General features: G+C 44.7%; 1 protein-coding gene across 1 annotated transcript in view; it reads left to right on the plus strand.

Annotated features, from left to right (window-relative positions):
- The window catches only part of TNFAIP8L3 (TNF alpha induced protein 8 like 3), a gene marked incomplete at its 3' end in the record, with an annotated part of 33,728 nt that extends 27,793 nt beyond the window's left edge, over positions 1-5,935 (plus strand). Inside the window, exon 2 of the mRNA XM_080706734.1 lies at positions 5,373-5,935. Coding sequence (XP_080562860.1) covers positions 5,373-5,935 — 563 coding nt within the window. The remainder of the gene's footprint in view (positions 1-5,372) is intronic.
- Between the last annotated feature and the right edge of the window lie 18,433 nt (positions 5,936-24,368).

Below are 24,368 nucleotides of genomic sequence, written 5' to 3' on the forward strand. Positions count from 1 at the left end.
AGCAACCTGGGCGTCTGAGGCAGGAAGCTCCTGCATTCATGGCCTGCCTGGGCAACACAGTGAGACCCATCATGAACAGAAACAAGACTGTCTTGCTAACTGCCATGGCTTCCTAGTATCTGTGGGAAATAACTCCAGGCAGGTAAAAGTATTCAAAATCCACACTGCAATTGTCTTATTAACATCCTTGAAATGTGTATGGCCCTCCCCCCCCACGGTACTGGGATTGAGCCTTGAGACATTTTACCACTAAGCTACACCCCTAGCCCTTTTTTACTCCTTGAGATGGGTTCTTGCTAAGTTGCTGAGCTGGCCCTGTCACTTGCAATCTTTCAGCCTCGGCCTCCTGTGTCACTGGGGTTATGGTCCAGGTCTTCTAAGGTCGCTGCTCTCCCCTTGCAGTCTGGCTGTGGCAGAGATCTCACACAGGGAGCCCGGTCGTCAGCGCTGCCCTTCTCTCAGTGTACTTTGTGCTTTGCACGTCATCTTCAGTCCTTGGTTTTGTTTCTTATGGACGACCTTTTAAACCACCAGTCCACTTTGTAATCATTAGTTCAGTTAGAACTAAATAATATAAGCAGCACACATAAACATATGCTGAAATAAAACCACCCAAAGGGAAAGACAAGTGAGAGATCTGCCCGACACCCCTCCCCATCCCAAAAGAGTGGGGCCTTTCTCTTTCCTCTGGATGCCAAATGATAGCGGGGACCAGGGTCAGTCTATGTGGTAGATAGCGGTGAGTTTGACTTCCATTCAGTCAGACTCATTATAAAATAGGGAAACATAGAGGTTCTTATATTTTCATTTCGTGCCTGATGGAGACTTCTGTCCTTTACATCATAGTGATCCCATCCATAGTACTCCCCAAGCTGCTTGCCTTTTGTTACAGATAAAGGAAATTTGGAGAGCCTCGGGTTTTCCCAGAAGACCTTTCTCATTGCTCACCCAGAAGATTTATCTTCAAGATAGGTAGCTCCTTCAGAGGGTTAGAGAGAGGCCAGAATCCAAGAGGTCCTCAAAGATGTGCTAGGTTAAGCCGCAGTCAGAAAAAGTCCATTCCCTAACCTCCATGATCTTTTAAGTTTTACTGTGGATGCCCCTTAAACTATCTCTAAATACCTTTCGTAAGCCTCAAAAATGCTATCTTAGTTGGGTGTGGTGGTACACTCTTGTAATCCCAGCATTCGGGAGGCTGAGACAGGAGGATCACAGTTCGCAGACAGCCTCAGCTACTTAGTGAGGCCCTCTGCAACTCAGTGAGAGTTGTTTCAATAAAGAATAAAAAATAGCGCTGGGGGTGGAGCTTGAAGGTAGAACGCACCTGGATTCCATCCCCAGTACCACGCATAAAAAAAATGCTATCCCACTTAAGTATGAAACACATTGGATCAACAAAAGGCATTTTTTCATGAGTTTCTAGCTGGGCTTCAGTAATTTATTTGTGAGGCTAGGGAAGGCGGAGATTCTTGCTTGTCCCTAACTCAAAGGCCCCATCATCCCTGGACAATTTCATTCCATCCCACTTCCTTCAGCTCCTGGTGCTTTCCTTAAGACTCCAGAAAGATACAGACAGTAGTTGTATACAGGGGAAGTTTGACGCCACCGAAGAGGCCATAACCCAGCCTTTCTGGAAACCACTACTGTGTTTGATTTATATTTCAAACCACTACTTAAAGCTCCCTAATAGTCTTGAGCTAATTGAGGACAACTAGGAATTACAGCAGAGGTGTGTCGTCTCCAAGAGGCATTTCATTATTTCTGCGGGTATCCCGTCCTGCCGACCACCTTACCCCTGAAGCCAACCCCTTCCTCAACTGCTCTGCCAGGGAGAACAGAAAATCAGTCTTCCCTCTGGCTCTTGGCCCCTTTTCAATAACAGAGTGTAAGGCGTGAGGGATAGTCATCTTTTCCAGGTACGTAAGCAGCTGGACAGGATGGTTCTCATCCTACAAGTTCAAGTTCAAAGTGGGGTGTGAGCCTGCTCCACCTCAAGGAGGCTCGCTTGAAACCCCCCCTAACACAGAGTTAAATGTAAGTGAATGCCCAGAACATGGACGGCCCCAAATCTCCCTGTGCCTTAGGTCGGGGCCTTCCTTCCCAACCGTCCTCGTACGCCGAGTCCGCTACCGTGACAGATTGTGCTCATTAACCACCACACTCTGTTTTTTTGCCTGGATGTCCACTGCTAATGTCTACTTGACATTTTTTAGCTAATTCTTTCCTGCCGTCATCTTCAATTGTTTACAGAAGAGAAGTGATACTGTCTGTGCGCCCGCTATTACCAATAATTTCCAACTGTAGACTGGATGCAGTCTCTCTGCATGTATATTCTAGTTTTCGCATACCCTCCTTAGAGAAGAAGCAGAGGTAGAGAAAGCTCTAGAGTCCTGTGAGTAAGAGAACAGCTGTCCCTGGTCCTCCTCCACCTCCACATCCTGCGTGATGCTCAGAACACTCCTGGGCTGCAGCCGACAGCTCAGAGCCTGTCATTTCTTAGTCAACGCTTACTTCATTTCCCCCCAGATATGGTGCCTAGCCCCTACCGTGCTCTCTGACCGGGCTCATCTGTCTCCTCTCTGCCCACTCACCCATCTCGCTATGATCTCCCTGCTGTGTGGCACCAGCAGTGTGGCATTTCACCATCTGGGAGAATCTCGTGTTTTCTAGAAACGTGGAAACATCACTTGGACTCTGGCTGAACATCACTTACCAAGACAGTAACTCAGCGCGGCCCCCGTGGGTTTCCATGAGTGAAGTGCGCCCACTTCAATTATCTTCCGCTTTCTCCCTCCAAACTGGTTCACTGCCGTTGTCCCAAGGCTCCCCAACACGGTCCTGGTAGCCCCTTCTTTATCAATGCCGTAGGGTACTTGCTCTCACAACACTGGTTCCATATTCCTTTGGTCAAACTCTTCATCAAGCTGGGTTTAAGAAAGACCCCATTCCTTCCTACCAGGGGGAATTTGGCAGCCTCGTTAAGCTTGTCTCCTTAGATGCATCAGCTGAGATACATAATCACATTTTGTTGTTGTTGTTGTTGTTGGTACTGGGGTTCCTGGAAGCCCTTCTACCTCCGGGCTATATTCCCAGACCTATTTTATATTTTATTTTTGGAAACTGGGTCTCTTAAGCCAGTGCGGCTGGCTTCAAACCTGCGCGATCCTCCTGTCTCCGCCTCCTAAGCGCGGGGATTACGAGCGTGCGCCACCACGCCTGGCCATAATCACATTTTAATCTCTATTCTCAGAGGTTCTGAGGTATCAGATAATCCCTTACTTTTCATGGCTGAAGAATGAGAATTTTGGTTCAAGCATAGTTAAGAGAATTATCCCTGGCCAAAGAGCTTTTCAAAGGAGTGAGAAAATAGGTTTTGCCGAGACCTATCCTGGATATGTGCCCAGTAGCTAGGCTTGTTTCCCCAGATATCCCAGAGCTTGGCTCAGGCCCTTCCTAGGCCTGCAGCGTTCCTGCGGGATCACCGACGTGACCCTCTGCGGAAGGCTGACACAGAGGATGGGCAGAAGCAAGCCCCAGCCTGCTGTGTGCACAGTCTTCTGAATAGGACTGCTACCCAGGGCGCACACTGCCCCTGCCCCCACTCACTCATAACATTGCATATGCCTGTCTCTGGGAGTTATAAAAGTATTCTGTTGACCAGATTATCTTCTTTTGTTTTTGTTTTTGTTTGCGGTATTGGAGATGGAACCCAGGGGTATTCTACTTCCAAGCTACACCCCCAGCCCTATCTTTTATTCTTTATTTTGAAACAGGGTCTCACTGAGTATCATTCAGGATTTTTTCTATGCTGATGATTGAATTATAACCACTGCTTTCGTAGTGTTTATAATTTTTCTATATTTATTGAAAAAAATTTTTTGCAGGTCTGGGGATGGAACCCAGGGGCGTTTGACCTCCGAGATACACCCCCTGCCCTATTTTTATTTTTATTCTTTATTTTGAAACAGGGTCTTACTGAGTTGCAGAGGGCCTCACTAAGTAGCTGAGGTTGTCCGTGAAACGCCATCCTCCACTCTCAGCCTCCCAAATGCTTGGGATAACAAGCGTGCGCCACCACGCCCGGCTTATTGAAATGTCTTGAGGCCTATTTAGGTAGAGCTGTGTTTTCACACATACAGTGCTCTCATTTCGGCAAAGCATGGGAAATAACAGTAGAAATGGCTGAATGTGGTTTTCCTGGGCCTAGTATTCAGAGTACTACTCATGAAGCATTTTTGACTTGGAATTGTTGATGTCTGTTTCCTGCGCAGCCTCATTCTCTATACCCTCAAAGCATGTGTGGGGCAATATTTCTTATAAAAATTCTCTCACCTTTCTCACAAAATTGATATGCATGCAAGTACAAAATCTTTAAAGTTAAAAAAAATATATATCTTAAGCCAGGCACATGCTTATAATCTCAGTACTTGGGAGGCTGAGACAGGAGGATCATGGTTTGCAGCCAGCCTCAGCTACTTACTGAGGTCCTTTGCCACTCAGTGAGACCTTGTTTCAAAATAAAGAATAAAAAAAAAGGGCTGGGGGTATAGCTCGAAGGTAGAATGCCCCTGGGTTCCATCCCCAGCAACACTCACACACACATACACACACACACACACACACACACACACACACACACATCTTAGACTCAATTAAATATGGATTCTGAGACTCAATCAAAAAGACTTTCAGCCGGGCATGGTGGCGCACGCTTGTAATCCCCGCGCTTGGGAGGCTGAGACAGGAGGATCACACAGGTTCGAAGGCAGCCTCAGCTACTTAGTGAGGCTCTCAGCAACTTACTGAGACCCTGTTTCTAAATAAAATATAAAATAGATCTGGGAGTATAGCCCAGAGGTAGAAAAGCCCCTGGGTTCCACCCTCAGTACCACAAAAAAAAAAAAAAAAAACTTTCACAAGCAACTGTCCAGGTCTGCCCTGGAAGTGGGGTTGGCGTTTGGGGCTACATTCCTGTCATTAAATAATAATATCCTCCTATATAATTTGAGGAACTGAATGGTTTCCATGGTGACAGCAGGTGTAGGGAATTCTCCATGAACCAGAAGAGTCAGGAAGGCCATATGCATGAAGTAAGTCTAAGATGGTGAGAGTTCGCCTGGACAAGAGCCACCCTCCTCCCGCAGAGGAAGAGCACACTACAGTTTAGAAGATGCAGAGGTCAAACAGGCACCCTATGTGGAGTGGGAAGTGGGGTCACTGGGCTGAGGTGGGGTTTCGTTATGGAGGTGTGGGATAGAAAACATGAGTTTTTGCTCTAGGAGTGCAAGTTCAACTTAGTTGTGTTTTACTCGCAGAAAGAGAATGAACGGGCCTCGCCTTCCCATAACAGTTTCTTCTCTTTCCTGTCGTAGGTCTCGATATGTTTAGTTCCAAGAGTCTGGCCCTTCAAGCCCAGAAGAAGATTCTAAGCAAAATAGCCAGCAAAACTGTGGCCAACATGTTGATCGACGACACCAGCAGTGAAATCTTTGACGAGCTCTACAAAGTCACCAAAGAGCACACCCGCAACAAGAAGGAAGCCCACAAGATCATGAAGGACTTAATCAAGGTGGCCATCAAAATCGGGATTCTCTACCGGAACAACCAGTTCAATCAGGAGGAAGGAGTTGTCGTAGAGAAGTTCCGCAAGAAGCTGAACCAGACCGCCATGACCATGGTCAGCTTCTACGAGGTAGAATACACCTTTGATAAGAACGTGCTCTCCAAGCTTCTGCTCGAGTGCAAGGATCTGGTCCACGAACTGGTGCAGCGACACCTGACGCCCCGGACCCATGGACGCATCAACCACGTCTTCAACCACTTTGCCGACCTCGAGTTCCTCTCCGCCCTCTATAGCCTGCATGGAGACTGTAGGCCCCACCTCAAGAGGATTTGTGACGGAATCAATAAATTGCTCGACGAGAAAGTCCTTTGAATGGCCTTCCTCCTCCTTGACTTGACTGCTTTAAAGTGACCACATGCAAATGATCCGGATGAGACTTAAGAACACAAGCAGAACGCCTTGTCAGAGATGTCCATGTTCTGTCTTAGTCGTCCCAGGTGTGTGTCCCCTTGAGCTCCCTGACAAGGCCTGTACTTTACGTCACCTGTGTTTGCAAGCCCACTCGGCAGTTGGTCTGTTCCGAGCAGAAATGCTGCTTGTTCGTCACGGCGAGCTCAGTTCAGCCCAGGACGGAAGGAGCCCTGGACATTTCCACCAGTCCCGACTCTGTCCTTTGTGTTCCGAAACCACGATGCCTGTCTGCCTACCTCGCAGGGCAGTTGTGAGGATTGAAAGAGATGATGATGTGTTCATGCTTTTGGACACTTTAATGCAAAGTCTTGCAAGGGATCAACCTAGAACTGGATTATTAAGCACCACAGAAGAAAAGATCAATAGAAGCCAGTGAGTCGGGCTTGCAGTCTCTCTCCAAACATGCTGCTTTGAGTAAAATAAAATTAAACCCAAAGGTGTGAAGAAGCATACTTGAGAATGGGAGAAAATGTTTCTCAAAAGTTGTATTTTTCAGGTCTAAGATGTGCAGATCTGTGGTCCTGTGGAGGTAGAGCTTTCCGGCACAGAGGCAGAGAAGCCCCGTGCTTCCTCTGCAGGAGCCGCCAAGTAGCACGGTCCATGTAGCACAGAGGCAGGCAAAATGAACCCCTATCATCTTTCTTGGCCTTTCTGCATCGTTTTGTGCGGTTTTCTCTGGTTCATGAATAAATTAAAACTACCCTTCAAACAAGAGGTCTTAGAGTTGTGATTTCTTTTTTAAAAAAGTTCCTTCGAGGTAGATACAGTGTTAAGAATAAGGTAGGAGAGGAAGAAGGCTGAGGTTGACTAATGGAGGAGCTACATTCCAATATGAGTAAAAGTCTGAATGCAGCATGGTCAACCTGGACACGCATTGTTGGGAGGAGAGAAGGGGAAGCGAGGGGTGGAGGGCACCGGGCACATTCTGAATGTATGCTATTTTCAATATCCACGTAAAAATAAATAAATATATAATTTATATTATATATAATTTATAAACATATAATTATATATTATAATATAATTTAAATTATAAAAAAGAATAAGAGTATTGAAAGGAAGAAGGAAGAACAAGAGGTCGGCACTCGGAGCCCAAGAGGAAGCTGTGTCAGCAGGTGGGTCTTGGATGTGGTCGGTAGGGAACCAGCCCCCAGACAGAGACCAGCTGCTCCGAGCGTCTTGGCCTTGCTTTCACACGAGGCTGCAGACATCATAGTCTTAACCATCATTACGGCTGTCCTTACGGTGTTGTAACAGATTAAAACTTTTGCCTCCCATCCCACTACTTTTCTCTTGTCATTTGATGGTGATAGAAAAACACCACACTAACCTGTACACAGTGGTGCACCCTGTAATTCCAGCCACTCGGGAGGCTGATGCAGGAGGATCTCAAGCTGAAGGCCAGCCTGGGGAACTTAGCAAGAAACTATCTCAAAAAAAAAAAAAAATACCGCTGGGCATGGTGGCGCATGCATGTAATCCCAGCGTTCGGGAGGCTGAGACAGGAGGATTGCGGTTCGTGGACGGCCTCAGCTACTAGTTAGTGAGGCCCTCTGCAACTCAGTGAGACCCCGTTTTAAAATAAAGAATAAGCCAGGCGTGGTGGCGCACGCTTGTAATCCCAGCATTCGGGAGGCTGAGACTGGAGGATCGCAGTTGGCAGACAGCCTCAGCTACTTGGTTAGGCCCTCTGCAACTCAGTGAGACCCGGTTTCAAAATAAAGAATAAAAAGAAATAGGGCAGGGGGTGTAGCTCGAAGGTAGAATGCCCCTGGGTTCCATCCCCAGACCTGCTAAAAAATAAAAATAAATAAATAAATAAAAAATAGAGCTGGTAGTGTAGGTACTGCCAAAACACACACACACACACACACACACACACACACACACACACACACACACACACACATGTCTAGGGGTGTAGATTGGAGGTAGAAAGTCCCTGGGTTCAATCCCCAGTACCACAAAAAATAAATAAAAAATTAAAAAAATTTTAAATCCCACCCTAGCTCAGCCCCATGGTTCACCCCAGCCATGGTCTCTTCTTCCCTGCAGAAGCACTGAGAAATGACTTGTGTGTGGGGGAGTGTGGCACTGTGCCCACCGAGCCTCCACGGGCCCTGAAGCCTCGATTAGTTCCTCTGTCAACACCAAGCAAAGCATCCAGCCAAGCTCCAAGCCTCAGTGCCAGGATGAGTTCATAAGGATGTCCAGCAGGAAACCTAGAACAGCTTTCCATGTTTCACAAGCATGACCTAGTCTTGCTAGGCGTCGATCCAGCCATAAATGAATTTTGACAGGCACAGTCTTTCAGGCCTGCCAAGGTGCACATGTCTGAAGTCCGCTCTCGCCGGGCATGGTGTTGCACGCTTGTAATCCCAGCTTTTGGGAGTCTGAGACCGAAGGATCGCAGTTCGTGGACAGCCTCAGCTAATTAGCGAGGCCCTCCGCAACTTAGTGAGACCCTGTTTCAAAAATAAAGAATAGGCCGGGCGTGATGGCACACGCTTGTAATCCCCACCTTTGGGAGGCTGAGACAGGAGGACCGCACAGGTTCGAAGCCAGCCTCAGCTACTTAGTGAGGCTCTCAGCAACTTAGTGAGACCCTGTTTCCAAATAAAATATAAAAAAAATAGGTCTGGGAGTATAGCCCGGAGGTAGAAAGCCTCTGGGTTCCACCCCCAGTACCACCAAAAAATAAATAAATAAATAAAAAGTAAAGAATAAAAAATAGGGCTGGGGGTGTAGCTCGGAAGTAGAATGCCCCTGAGTTCTATCCCCGGTACCGCAATAAATAAATTAAATAAATAAATAAATAAATAGACCCCTCTCTAGTTCAAGACATCCTTCTAAGCTGGGGGTGTGGCGCACACTTGTAATCCCAGCATTCGGGAGGCTGAGACAGGAGGATCGCGGTTGGCAGACAGCCTCAGCTACTTAGTGAGGCCCTCTGCAACTCAGTGAGACCCTGTTTCAAAATAAAGAATAAAAATAGGGTTGGGGTGTAGCTTGGAGGTGGAATGCCCCTGGGTTCCATCACCAGAACTGAAAAAAAAAAAAAGAAAAAAAGATCATTCTGAAAGTAGGTTGATTTTTTAAAAATAAGAACTGTCCTTATTAAGTGTGGGAGAAGGCAGGATCTCCAGCCCAGGAGCATTGCAGGTCGTCCCTGCCGTGGAGGCCGGAGGCACAAGCAGTGGTACAGGAGGAAGCCCGACTTGGGTTCTGACGACCCTCAAGTCTCTAAGGAAACTGGGTCCTTCCTCTCTGGTCAGGGAAGGATCAGCATTCCCACCAACAGGTCTCAAAAGTCCAACACCTTGGACCGAAACCTTCTCTGTTGCATTAGGCTGCCCCACCAAGGGATCTAAAGGGCTCTCTACCTGCCACAAGGCCAGCAGGGTGTACCCCAGGCTTATCAACAGCAGCCAGAGTGGGCTGAGCTACCAGGCAAGTACCCCCAAACCCCACACACACTCATCTAAAAATATAAAGCCCAAACCAATCGCCTGTGTACATGCTAAACATACTACTGGCCTCTAAACTCAAGTGATTTTTCATTAGGCAGCTGAAAAACCCACGGATTTCAGATACTTTACATAACAATCCGGTGGCTAAAAAAGGAATCTCCTAACACAATCATACCGGGGACTCCAACGGCATCACTTGGTGGCCCTGAGAAACTATTTTGGCAAAAAATAAAAAATATGACAAAAGGTAGTTGATACTTTCAAAAGCAATTTCTCTCTGTAGATGTGCGTTTGGTGCTCAGAACTCTATAAAATTGTCCAAGAATGGAAATCATAAAAGCAAACTGAGAATACACATCTGGGTGTCACCAATAAAAAGGTTGTCTACGGTTTTGCAAAAGTGATGGTAAAGGAAATTAATTTCAAAAGAAGCATCAATACAAAAATCACTCAATTCATCCACACAGACTTCAGAGTTCAGCGAGTCAAGTTCAAAGACGTGACTCATTCTTTAAGGGTGGGGCTGGCAGGATCAACTTGGAGAAAAAATATCCAACCTGAACACCCAGCTCTGGCCTCAAGGGAGGTCGCCAGATCCTCGTGCCCAGGTTCCCAACCCGCCCCCTGCTCCGTGCCTTTCCTCATTGACCTGAGCCCTGCAGAAACTCATTCCCTGCCGGCTGCCGCCCGCCATGTGTCTGTGTCATTCTTCCCTGTGTCTGCATCTGTGAGTCTTGACACCCTCAGTAACTCCAGGTCTCTGCTCAGTGACAAATCAAAATGAAAAGAATTTTCCATCTGTGCTTCTCCAAACTCCAACCTCCCCCATCTGTACATTTTTCAGAAGCAAAGCGGTACAGTCAATGGCTGTTCTGATGAGCTTTCTTACATGCAATTATATAAAAGAAGAAGGGCACTCAAGTTAGGTCTGCATGCATTCTGTCCCAGTTTCTTGGGGGATTTCTAATTTATTTTATTTACTATTATTAAATTTTTTTGCAGTACTGGGGATGGAACCCAGGGGGATTCTACCTCTGAGCTATGCCCTCAGTTCTATTTTTTATTCTTTATTTTGAAACAGGGCCTCACTATGTAGCTGAGGCTGGCTGCGAACCTACACAATCCTCCTGTCTCAGCCTCCCAAGCACGGGGATTACAAGCGTGCGCCACCACGCCTGGCTAACTTAATGTATTTTTAGTCCAGGCCTGGCATCCCTGAGCGGTGTACCGGCATAGCTTTGGGGTCCCTTAGCACTCAGTTTGGAGAACCATTGCCACAACATAGGAAGTGGAAGGCTTGCCGAGAATGGATGAGTGCCACCCTACCCTTGACAGTCACCCACTTTTGAGAGCTCAAGAGTGCCACCCTACCCTTGACAGTCACCCACTTTTGAGAGCTCAAAAGGTCAAAGGGTGAGCCAGTGTGTAGGGAACATATGGGGGAGGGGGGTCTGTGCTATGTGTGCAGGTGGGCTTGCGTGTTTTACTTTGCCTTTGGAAGAAAACTGGCCAAGAAAAAGCTACCACCTGTAAGTCAAATCCAAGAATTGAACAACCCATCCCAGTACCACTAACACTAAATCTTAAAGGCACGAGAGTGCCCAGTGCCAAACAAAGCCGTCACTGTCGTCCCAAGGAAGGGAAGAGAGAGCCGTACAAAAGAGAAGCGACCCGCACACATCCAAACTCTCCCAACTCCTGCCCCATCTGGGGAAAAGCCCAGGCTTCAAGAGAACTCATGTGGTTCCAGAATCCCCGGCATCACTCCTGAAGAAGCAGGCTCAGGGCACTTAGATGGCAGTAACATCAAATTCCTTCCAGCCCCAGAAAAGGAGAGTTTAGCTGAGCGAACACTCGCATCCCGGTCCTCCTTCACTGAGCTGGGGCACGTCTTTGCACAAGAGGGGACTGTCAGCCCACCCAGGCAGCCAGGCCTCCCAGGCTGTGACACAAGGATCCCCTTAGTTGACTACTAAGGCCTGCTGGACCAGCTCCTAGGACAAGGGAGTTTGGGGTTTGGCTCCCGCCTCAGGGAGGGGCTGGCTGGGAGCCAGAGCTTGGCACAGAGAGCGCAGGAGGCGGGTCCTGGAGCAGCAAAGAGGTTACATTAGGCACAGAAGCACTTTCTCAGACTCTGTCACCTGTGAAGGAAGAGCTCGTGTGCTGGCTGCCTCCACCCCTCGGCAGCCCAGCTTTTCTGCTGAGACACCGCACTTCCCCTCTGACGTTTGCGTCACTACTTCGTTTCAGATAGACGTTTGTTGGCGTAGGGTTCGGGTCTTGGGAGGTGAGTATTTAGGTTTTTCTTTTCAGCTTTCCTAGGAAGAGTAGAACACGGAGTGAGTTATGAGTCCGGAGGTTCGGTCTTAGTTGGCCCCCATCGTCTTAGTTGGTGATTTCTTCATACTCCACCTCTCCGGAGCCTCAGTTTCCCCAGCCGGAAAAGCAGAGAGTTGCACAAGGTCTTAGAACCTTTCTAGTTCCAAAGCTCCATGTTCTCAGTAAGCACTGTAGGTTTCCTAGAAAGGAAACCTACTTATTATTCGAATAAAGCAATAGCTTCCAAATGGGCTGACAAATTACTCTTCAATGATCCTCTTCAGAAATGTTGACCCTGAACCTGAATTCATGGATTTCAGAGGAGAAAAGCTCAAAGCCAGAAAGTGCAAAGTCAAATCAGGACTACATAAAGCTCAGAAAACACAGGAGAGGAGAAGGGGCAGGAGCCAGCCAGCTAGCCAGGCGCAGGCGAGCGTCCCGGGACTCGGCGCTGGCCCAAGCCTCTAATAAGGCGAACATTCAGACTGAAATTGTGTCAGACTCCAGTAAATCTATCTCTGGACAGATAGCAAGACCATAAGCAAGGTCATGGATAAATCATTACTGATTGGAGCCAAATATCGTAATGTCGTGTCAGAATCATTTTAAACGTAGAGAAGCCATTCTGCCAACAAAGAAAATATTTTATAGAGACTCCAAGCCTTTTTTCTTTAAACAATGTTTTGATATGTAATCAACCTAACATACAATTCATCCACTTAAAGTATACAATTCAGTGGTTTTTTTATATATTAAGAGACATATATAACCATCACCACAGTCAATTTTGTAATAGTTTCATTACCTCAAAAAGAAACCTTGGTACCTTTAACAATTCTGTCCCAACATTCTTTGCTTTTTTTATTTTTTATTTTTTGGTGGTACTGGGGATGCAATCCAGAGGCATTCTGCCTCCAAGCTACATCCCTAGCCCTACTTTTTATTCTTTTTCTTTTCTTTTCTTTTTCAGTACTGGGCATGGAACCCAGGGGCATTCTACCTCCGAGCTACACCCCCAGCCTTATTTTTTTATTCTTTATTTTGAAACAGGATCTCACTAAGTTGCAAAGGGCCTCACTAAGTAGTAGCTGAGGCTATCCATGAGCCACGATCCTCTCATCTCAGCCTCCCAAATGCTGGGTAGCTGAGGCTGTCTGTGAATTGTGATCGTTCCGTCTCAGCCTCCCAAATGCTGGGATTACAAGCGTGCACCACCATGCCCGGTTTCCCTCCTCCCAGTCTTCAGACCTTTTTAGCAACATAAAAGTCTATCTTTCCCAAAAAATAACACAAATGAGAGCCTCTCGATATTTCATTTGCTCTACAGTCTTAGATTAACAGGGAGCAGATCCCAGTTACGCAAGTGACCAAGACTCATTGTGCTGAAATGCATGGTAGGTTGAGTTTCAAGCACCTCAGCCTTGACTAGGGAGAGAAGCCTCCTCCTCAACCTCTCTGCAGGAAAGTGAGCGCTGCACCGTGAACCAGACTGCCCGTGATTGGCTGCTCCCTCATCTCCCAGTGGCCCCCTCGCTGGATGCAGAACCAATGGCCATGTGCTGAGGAGAACACAGGAGGAATCCAGACATGACATAGGACAGAAAGCCTCGATATGTGGGCCGTGAATTAGTCGCATCAGAATTTGCATGAACAGAGCACGGTTCTGTTTAAAATGCAGAATCCGGGGCCCCATCCATGAACTATGGAATCTCTGGTGGTGCAGCTAGGGAACCTGCCTAGTTAGACGGCCCCCTGGTGATTTTTCTGCTGGTCCCAATGGAAGAGAGCTCAGCTTGAAACCTTTTGCATATCAAAGTCTGTGCTTCTCAAATGTAATTCCCTCCTGAATTGTTTTTTTCTCTCCTTCCTTTTCTGGCTTTGAAATTAATTCTGTCCTTTCCTACTTTTGTGTGCAGAAGGCATCCTTTGGGCACTTGCTCACCCCCAGGATACCTTTTTCCTCAAATCCCATCATCCTGGGGCCTTCAGCAAGTTGTGACCTCACCAGTACACTCTCTTCTAACTTCCCAAACCATAGCAAAAAAAAAAAAAAAAAAAAAAAAAAAAAAAAATATATATATATATATATATATATATATATATATATATAGTTAAATTTAAATCCAGCTGGGCATGGTGGTACACACTTGTACTCCCAGTACTTGGGAGGCTGAGACAGGAGGCTTGCAGGTTCACAGCCAGCCTCAGCTACTTAATGAGGCCCTCCAAAACTTAGTGAGACCCTGTTTCAAAATAAAGAATAAAAAACAGCCAGTTGTGGCACATACTTATAATCCTACATTTGGGAGGCTGAGACAGGAGGATCACAGTTTGCAGGCAGCCTCAACTACTACTTAGTGAGGCCCTCTACAATTCAATGAGACTCTGTTTCAAAATAAAGAATAAAAAATAGGGCTGGGGTGGGGGTGAAGCTCAGAGGTAGAATGCCCCTGGGTTCCATTTCCAGTACCAAAAAAACAACAAGGAACTAAAAATAGGGCTGGGGTGTAGCTCAGAGGTAGAGTGCCCCTGGGACCTATATCCAGTATCAAATTTTTTAAAAAAAGAATAAAAAATAGGACTGGGTGTAGGGGGGTGTAGCTCAGAGGTAGAATGCCCGTGGGTTCCATCCCCAGTTCAGCCAAAAAAAAAAAAAATTAAAGCTAAATCCAGCCAATGAATTTCCCCAAATTTTCTAGGTATAAACTACAGGTAACGAGACCCGAGACCGGGTGATTCTTGGCTAAGCTTCACACCTCCAAGAACTCCAAGAAGGTGGAGAATCTTGCCCATTAGCAGCCTCCTCCTGGGTCTGCAGCAGGTCCTTCTACCATCGCTGGTATGGGGAGGAACCGGTGATACTTCGGCGCCCACCTCTCCCTCCGCCTCTCACCCTGAGCCTTGTTCATGGACTAATCAACTCCAGGCTGGTACCCTGAGAGACACACTGCAGAGACACAAAGAGACTCCTCCACTCAAGGGAGAACTGCAGCCTGGCCGGGCCGCCAACCCAGCCTGTGTAGGGGCTCAGCTCCCCTCGGACCTCCTCCCCCACCTGTATCTGCCCAAGGAATAAAGGCCCCCAGGGGAGTGGGTGACAGGCACAGTCCAGGCCGGCCAATTCCTCACTTGCCTGGGAGTTCCCAGAGGAAATGCACCAAGTCAGACCGTGCTTGGCTGCTGACCAGTGAATCTTTGAACTTCTTCAATAAAAACTCTTGAAAACTTTGGTTCGGACCCAAATCTTTTGCTCCAGCATAAAAACTGCGGGGCCGCGAGTCTTTTCTGTTTAGAGAAACAGTGTGTCTGTGGCATGTGAATAAGGGTATTTATCTCAGAAACGGTTCCTGGAGTTCCGCGTAGTTCTCCAAGCTCACTTTCTGCTCCTGAAGTGTCTTGGGTATCTAGCATGCGGGCTGCACCTTGTGCAGCAGTGGCAAATGAATTTTCTTACAAATGTTTTTAATTCCATCTTCTGTTTATATAAGCCCCTCATTATGCCTTATAAAAGACCCAGAATCTGCAAGTTTCCACTGGAACCAGCAGTAAAAACAGAATTTTGAGAGAAAGTAAAAGTAGTTTTAAAAAAATGCTGTGCTTGGTGGCTCATGCTCGGAATCCCAATACTTGGGAGGCTGAGACAGGAGGATGGAGGGTTTGTGGCCAGCCTCAGCGATTTAGCAAGGCCTTCCACAATTTAGTGAGACCTTTTTCAAAATTAAAAGATAAAGTAGGAGCCGGGCATAGTGGCAGGCCTTGTAATCCCAGCATTCAGGAGGCAGAGACCAGAGGATTGCAGCTTGACAGCCTCAGCTACTTAGCAAGGCCCTTTGCAAATTTGTGAGACCGTGTTTCAAAAAATAAAAAGGCTAAAAATTAGGGCTGGGGGTGTAGCTTGGAGGTACAATGCCCCTGAGTTCCATCCTCAGCACCAAAAAAAAAAAAAAAAAAAAAAGATGAAGTAGTATTTGGGGTGTAGCTCAGAGGTAGAATACAAAATATTTGGGAAACTGGTGAGAGAATAGGTATAGTTTTGTCCTTTAGACTAAATGGTACATGGGATTTGTGTGTGTGTGTGTGTGTGTGTGTGTGTGTGTGTGTGTGTGTGTGGCAGTAGGGATGGAATCCAGGTGCATTCTACCTCTGAGCTCTACCCCCAGCCCTGTTTTTTATTCTTTATATTAAAATAAGATCTCACTAAATTGCAGAAAGCCTCACTAAGTAACTGAGGCTGTCCGCGAACCGCGATCCTCCTGTCTTAGCCTCCCCAGTATTGGGATTATAAGCGTGCGCCACCACGCCCAGCTGGTATGTGGGATTTTTAAAAATTCCCTCTTTGTTGCTGCTGACTTCCAAAGCAAAGTATGTGGCAGCCACCTGTTCCTCAAAGGCCTAACCCCCTTCCATACAGCAGAGATCTCAGACAGAGGGAGAAGCAGGTTTCCCATACCTGGGCGTTCCTCTGTACCCTGTGTTCTCCAGATCAATTTCCTAACCAGCTTCACTTCCGCGCCATCCTGGATAAATTCTTTAAGCCCACTTTAAGCCTTCAAGAGGAAGACTGAAGAAATCAGAGAAGTTGCGAGCAAACTGCTAAACACGTCCCATTTCTAACCAACATATCACCAAGCCCGTCAGCCGCTGGACCCAGAGATCTAGACTCTTCAACTAAAATCCATCTGCTCCCAACCTGCAGCACATTAGTACGTCAAAGGCAAAAGGTTTCCCTGAGAGCCCCGAGTCACTGGAAAAGTACGGGGAGCGGGGGAGAATTCCAGACCCAGAGAAAGAAAGTCAAACTTAAGGCACATTTTTTTAGAAAATTGGAATAAGCCATAATTGCTAATCCAGTTCAATAATTCTCTTATCACTAAAAGTCATTCAGGTAAAAGTTAACAGCAGGGTTGTAGCTCAGTGGTAGGGTGCCTGCCTAGCATGCACAAGGCCCTGGGTTGCATGTGTTACACACACACATCACCTTCACACTGCTCCCTTGATTAACATTTTTGTAGAACCAAACTTGTTCATCTTCATTTGAATGACTTTTAGTGATGAAGGATGGAAAACCAATCCTATTTGAGAAGTAATTTTCTTTTATGGCCCATGTGTCACAGGGCATTTGAATGTTGTAAAATAACATTGTTTGTTACTTCAATTGCCAGTATAAATGTATATGAACACCAGTGTGCTGGATCTAGTATTTTTAGGATACCACCAAGTTATTTATAAAGATAGCTGTCACTAGCCGGATTGCGGGGGGGGGGGGGGGGCTCTAAGAGGCCCGCTCAGTTCCTAAACAGGCATCATTTCCTTCTAGACTACGGATCACACACATTGTCCCCACCACCACCACCTAGAGAAGTGTTTGCTTTAGCCACCCATAAGACAGCTCCACATGCTTTCACAATATTTGTAGATTAAATGTGATACTTGACCTGATTCTGTTTCCATTTTTTCTTACCACTACATTCATCTATTTACACAGACTCTCCTAAAACCAGCCAGAACCACGTTGAAGCAGAAAAATTAGGAGCGAATGAAGTAACATGTCCATAGCTAGTTACGGCGTTGTCACTTTCCAGAGTCTACGACGCCAGCTCCTCGTAATCAAGACAATATCCCGAGCTCCGGTATTTATGGTGAGTCATAAATGAACAGGCCGGATCCCTATTTTGGGTAATGGCTGCTTTTAGGACTTTGGAAGAATCTTCACTGTGGGCCACTATGCTTGACATTATTTGTCCTCTGGAGAAATTCTGGATGACTGTTTATGAGGCTGACCTCAGCGGGAAGTGTCCAGGCTGCATGTAAGCGCGTTCGGTCAGCTCCTGTCACCTGCTCAGGGGAAGGGTGATTTCTGGCTTTCTCAAGCTGTAGGCGCAAAGCGGGTGGTACATTTGTTTCTGCTTCTCTTTCTCAGATTCTGCCTCTACACTAAATGAAAACACTAAAAAATAGGGCTGGGGGTGTAGATCGGAGGTAAAATGCCCCTGGGTTTCATCCCCGATACCATAAAAAGAAAAAAAACTACTTTGAAGCTCAAATACAAGTCTGTGCCTTATCTTTTCTCCATCTGCCTACACACACACACACGCACACACATGAGTGTGCACACACACGCATGCACACACACGCATGCACACACCTCCGTCTCGCAAGTCTACCTCTAGCGAAGGCCGCTTGCTAGGGAGTTCACTTCGGAAAACAGGTACCAAAAAACTGCTGCTTTCCATCTCCAGCTGCTCTTACCATCTTTTTGATTCAGCTTCCAAAAATTCCAGTCAGTTTGGAGAAAATGGAAGTTTCTTGGCAGAAAAGAACTGCATGCTTGGTTAAATTTTAGGAATTTCCATGAGAAACCTGGAATTGTGTGTGTGTGTGTGTGTGTGTGTGTGTGTGTGTGTGTGTGTGTGTGTGTTACTGGACGGTGAACCCAGGGGCATTGTACCTCTGAACTACACCCCAGCACTGTTTTATTTTTTTATTTTGAAGAGGTCTCACTCTGTTACTGAGACTGGCCTCAAACCTGCAATCCTCCTGCAGCCTCCATGTCTGGGATTCCAGGTGTATGCCACCATGCTTAATGAGATTTTAACATTAAGACTCCTAACCAGGCACAGTGGCAAAGTAATCCCGATGCTGGGGAGGCTGAGAGGTCCCTCAGACAAAGTGGGGTGAGTGAGCTGGACTCGGCTCCGCATCTATTCCGCCATAGTGCCATCTAGTGATACATGAGACTCGACTCGGGCACACCGACAGATTTACTTTCACACGGTTGAAGGATGGCCATCTCAAACTCATCTCTCTTTCCCCAATCTTTCTTTGATACAACAGGACTAACACATTCTTTTCAGGTAAGGTTTTAAGGGTGTTTGCTGATGGACTCAGTATTCCATTGTGGAGAGCTAGCTACGTCCAAGGCCTGGTGAGTGTGGGAGTGTTTGTCCCTCCTCCCAGCCAACGCCACAGACTTTTTAAAATTTGCAATATTGGGGATGGAACCCTGGGGCATCTACCTCCAAGTGACACCCTCAGCCCTATTTTTTATTATTTCGAAAGAGGGTTTCACTGAGTTGCAAAGGGCCTCACTAAGTAGCTGAGGCTGGCCATGTGCCCAGATCCTCCTGTCTCAGCCTCCCGAGCGCTGGGATGACAAGTGTGGGCCACCGCGCCTGGACACAGACTTTCTAATGTATAAAAAAATAGCCAACCACTAGCTGGAAGGGCGACTGAGAAATTGCAGGGGTTGGATGGAATAGAAGGAAAAACTTAGCCAAAACCTATAAGGAACATGGTCTGAATGGTCTTGATATTGACATTTATTGGTTGTCATTTATTTTAGGATGCTAACCTCTAACTTACTTACTTAATTTATTTATTTTTGCGGTACTGGGGATGGAACCCAGGGGCATTGTACCTCCAAGCTACACCCCCAGCCCTATTTTTTAGTCTTTATATTTTTGAAACAGGGTCTCACTGATTGTAAAAGGCATTGCTAAGTAGCTGAGGCTGTCCACAAACCGCTATGCTCTGGTCTCTGCCTCGCAAGTGCTGGGATTACAAGTCTGCGCCACCACGCCCGCCGACGTCTAACTTTATAATCTGATAATACTTTGATATTTTGTAGTAAATCCTTTCAGGAGCAATGAACTAAAAAAAAAAAAAAGAAAATGTCTAACTAAAATTTCAGTTTCACATTTCCATTTCACAAGACAGCTGATGATGGGCATGTAACTTGAGCGTAACGTCTGTATTGACCACCTACCACTGAAAACACTCGAGGAGCAGCACCCGTGTCCACCGAGGGAGCGAGCGATCGTTTTGAGAGGACGACACTCGAGGACTTTATCATTTGCCGCTGTAGATGGTAGGTTTCCGCATCTCTCTGCAGAGCACAACATTCCATTTAGAACAAATAATCCCCACCTTAAGTGGGTTGTGTTCAGTTTTTCTTCCAAGTTTTCTCATGCATGGACAGAAAGTCAATTAATAGCAGAGCGCTGCCAACAGTTACATAACGCTCCCGCACACCAGTGTTACGTAATGCTTCAGGTAGAAAATCAAACTCCACAGGTACCTTAGTTTTCCATCTAATTAAGAGCTTCAAAATGTTTATTCTGCCGAAAGGGAAGCATTTGATATTATTGTGACTGTAATAAGTTCAATTTGACATCAAGGATAGAATTACTTATTTTTAAATGGGGATATAAGTACAAATTCTGTAGAGTTTTGCATTGTATTAAAATGAATGTTCTTACCAAAATTAAGACTCTAATAATAAAAAATGTCCTTGAAATGGACAGGGTGTACACATAATTTTAATTTTATGTTATAGATTCTGCTACCAATAGAAATAGCAACTATATTTACTAAAGTTTACATATACTTTTTATATATACAAACTTGGAAACTTTTATGATAAAAAGACTGAAAATTTTAAGATGCTACAATATGATTTTTTACTACATATCTTCAACTAGATTTCAGAAATGTTTGAGCCTTTGGAGAATTACTTTTGAAATCAACTTAAGTATCTTAAGTAGCACCAAACCTTAACCTAACATGATATCTAAATTTTGCCTGCAGTTTGCTCAGTATCCATTGAAAATATTTAATTAGGTCATCCTCAAAGAGAAAGCCAAAAATATCAGTCCTTGAAGCTTTTATCAAAATGTAGTTATCAACATAAAAAGGATTAAATAAAATTCAATATTATTTCATGATAATCACACTCAGAAGAAAACTCTTGCAATCTGATAAAGGAAGTAACGAAAAGTCCAACAGCTAACATCATACTTAATGGTGAAATTCTGAGACTATTCCTCTAAGATCAGGAACAAAAGAAAGTGCCCACTTTCATTACTTTAACATTGTATTGTAGGTTCTAGTCAGGGAAATTAGGGGGGAAAAAAACGCGTCCGGGATGGAAATAAACGAAACTATATCTATTTGCAGATGACATGATCTTATAGAAAATTAAAGGATTTACAAAAAAAAAGAAAAACCTGCCAGAGCTAGCCAATTGTTTCAGCATAGTTACAAGATAAAAGTTGAATATACAAAAACCAGTTGTATTGTATTTCTGTACTCAGTGAACGACACAGAAATGAAATTAAGAAAACAATAGAATCACAAACAAATAAAATATTAGGAGGTGAACATGGTGGTACATGCCTGTAATCCCAGTACTTGGGAGGCTGAAACATGAGGATCACAGGTTTGAAGCCACCCTCAACAACTTAGCGAGACCCTAATTCAAAACAAAAATTAAAAAGGGCTGGAGGTGTAGCTGGGAGGTAGAATGTCCCTGGGTTTAATTCCCAGCAAACACACACACACACACACACACACACACACACACACACACACACACACGAATAAAATACTTAACCAAAGAAGTATAAGACTTAAACACTAAAAACTATAAAATATTGTTGAGATAAATGCAAAAACATATTCATAAATTAAAAACTTAAGACTACTAAAATGGCATAATCCCCAAATTAATCTATAGACTCAATGGAATCCTTATTAAAATTCCAACTTAATTTCTTTTTTGAGAAATGTCAAAAGCCTATCAAAAATAACATATGAAATTACAAGGGACACAGAATAGCCAAAGCAATTTTGATAAAAAAGATTAACACACTTTGGAAAACAGTCCGGAGGATGGAGGATCCTCAGAAGAATGGGAATGAACCTACCATGTGATCCAGCAACACCACTTCTGGGTATCTACCAAAAAGAATAAAAACCAACCTACCAAACCAATGCATGTGCATCTATGTTCATAGCTGCACACTTCACCACAGCCAAACCATGGAACCAGCCAAGATGCCCATCAGCAGATATGTGGATTACAAAACTATGGGATGCGTACACAAAGGAATTTTACTCAGCCATAAAGAAGAACAAACTACATCATTTACAGGGAACGTATGGAACATTATGTCAAGTGATACTAGTCAGTCACAAAAAGTAAGAAATAAGATGCTCTCACTATATACAGAAGCTAGGGAGAAAATGGGTCAGAGGAGGAACTCTAGACGAAGAAGGAGACACGATAGATGAGCAAATAAGGCGACCTGAGGGGATGGAGGGGGAAGAGGGAAGCTCCCTAATGTACATGATGTACTTTAACAAACACATCAAAGTCAATCACTAAGCCGAACATGAGAAGGATGGAGGGGGAGGGAATAGGGCGGGGACTGGGGGAGGGCTGAATGAGTGATGTGTGTATGTCTCCACCATCTTGTACTCCATTAAGACATATGACTACAATGCACCAATAAAAAAAAATTAACAAATAACAAATAACAAAGTTGGAGAACTCATACATTCCGGTTTCAAAAAATGACTCCAAAGCTATAATAATCAAGACCATGTGCACAAGAACAGACATGAACCAACAGAACAGAGCTGAGAGTCAGATAACAAATCCATGTGTGTGTGATCAATTTATTTAGGTAAAGGTACCAAGGCCCTCCAATGAGAAAATAAGTCTTTCAACAAATGGTGCCTGCATTCCTCGATAGCCACAGGAAAAAGAATCTGGGTCCCTGCTTTATACCACATGCAGAAATTAACTAACATAAAATAAATGAATACTTAAATATAAGCACTAAAACTATAAAACCCGTACAAGGAGATGTAGCCTTAATCAAAATTTAATTAATGTGAGCCAGGCATGGTGGTGCACGTTTGTAATCCCAAAATTTGGGAGGCTCAGACAGGAGGATCATGCTTTGTAGACAGCTTCAGCTGCTTAATGAGGCCCTTTGCAATTCAGCAAGACCCTGTTTCAAAATAAAGAATAAAAAATCGGGCTGGGGGTGTAGCTTGGAGGTAATATGCCCCTGGTATCCATCTTCAGTACCACCAAAAATATTTTTTTAAATTAATGTTTGTAGCCAGGCATGGTGGCGCACGCTTATAATCCCAGCGCTTGGGAGGCTGAGACACGAGGATCGCACAGGTTCGAAGCCAGCCTCAGCTACTTAGTGAGGCTCTCAGCAACTTAGTGAGACCCTGTTTCCAAATAAAGTATAAAATAGGTCTGGGAGTATATCCCGGAGGTAGAAAAGCCCCTGGGTTCTACCCCCAGTACCACCCACACACACACACAAAAAAAAAAATTAATTCATGTTTGTGCTTTAAAGGATGTCATTAGAAGTAAAAAGACAACCTACAGAAGGGGAAAACATTTGAAAATCATATATGTAATAGGAGTCTAGTATCTAAAATATATAAATTTATAATTTTTTTAAAAAGCCAAATAACCTTATTAAAAATGTATGTAAGAGAGTCAGGTGTGAGGCTTGTAATATCACCACTTGGGAGGCTGAGACAGGAGGATCACGGTTTGTGGACAGCCTCAGCTACTTAGTGAGGCCCTTTGCAACTCAGTGAGACCCTGTTTCAAAATAAAGAATAGAAAATAGGGTTGGGGTGTAGTTTGGAGGTAGAATGTCCTTGGGTCCCATCCTCGGTACAACACACACACAAAAAGTTATGAAGAGCATCATTTCCCATGGTGAGAAAGAAGTAAAAATTAAGACTGTCAATAGTGCAGAGTTTTGGGGGGGTTGCTAGAACATCAATAGATACTAGATAGTTTTGATGGTCACACAAAATACAGTCTTCAGAGAATTTCAAAAAGTTTAAATTTATTATCTACAAAATGCAACTTTTTTTCAGTACTGGGGATAGAACCCAGGGGCATTGTACCTCTGAGCTACAGCCCAGTCCAATTTTTTATTCTACAAAAGATTCCAGTGAAAAATCAATCATCAACAATTAATTTGTTAAAAAACAGTTTTCCTCTGGCTCCACAATGAACTGCTTCAATAAAATAAGATTAAGCCAGGTGTGGTGGCGCATGCCTGTAATCCTAGTACTTGGGAGGCTGAGACAGGAAGATTGCAGGTTCATGGCCAGCCTCAGCAATTTAATGAGACTCTCGGCAATCTAGTGAGACGCTGTTTCAGAACAAAAAATAAAAAGGTCTGGGATGGGAGATAGAGTGCCCCTGCGTTCAATCCTCAGTCCCAGACAAAAATAAAAAAAGATAATCATAGCGTTATATAATTTTTGACCCAACTATGAAGTTAATCTAAAATAATAAATTACTATAATTTCTCAATTTCCTTTATTCTAGCCGGACTTTTGGCATTCAAAATGGCTTCAAGTCTACAAGTAATAATAATAAAAAAAAAAACAGCAAAATGTGTCTCTCCAGGAGAAAAAGAAGACTTCTTCCCTGTGACAGGCTGTAACTTGTCAATCTGCTCACAGGCGTTATGACACTCTCTTGTTGGTCGAGTTCCCAAATGGCCAGCTGCTTCTCACCAAAGCCAAGAGGTGTAGACAGAAAAAAAAAGAAAATACATAAAAAGGAAGAAGATATTCAAGGAAGATCTTAAAATCCCTGACCCTACCACTGCATATCTGTGTGACCCTTAGGCAAGTTATTTAAGATCTCTGGGTCTATTTTCACATCAAGAAAATAAGAAAATGATACTGGTATCACAAAAGTTTGGGAAGAT

Source organism: Muscardinus avellanarius (assembly GCF_963383645.1).
Source record: "Muscardinus avellanarius genome assembly, chromosome: 12".
In the NCBI taxonomy this organism is placed as follows: domain Eukaryota; kingdom Metazoa; phylum Chordata; class Mammalia; order Rodentia; family Gliridae; genus Muscardinus; species Muscardinus avellanarius.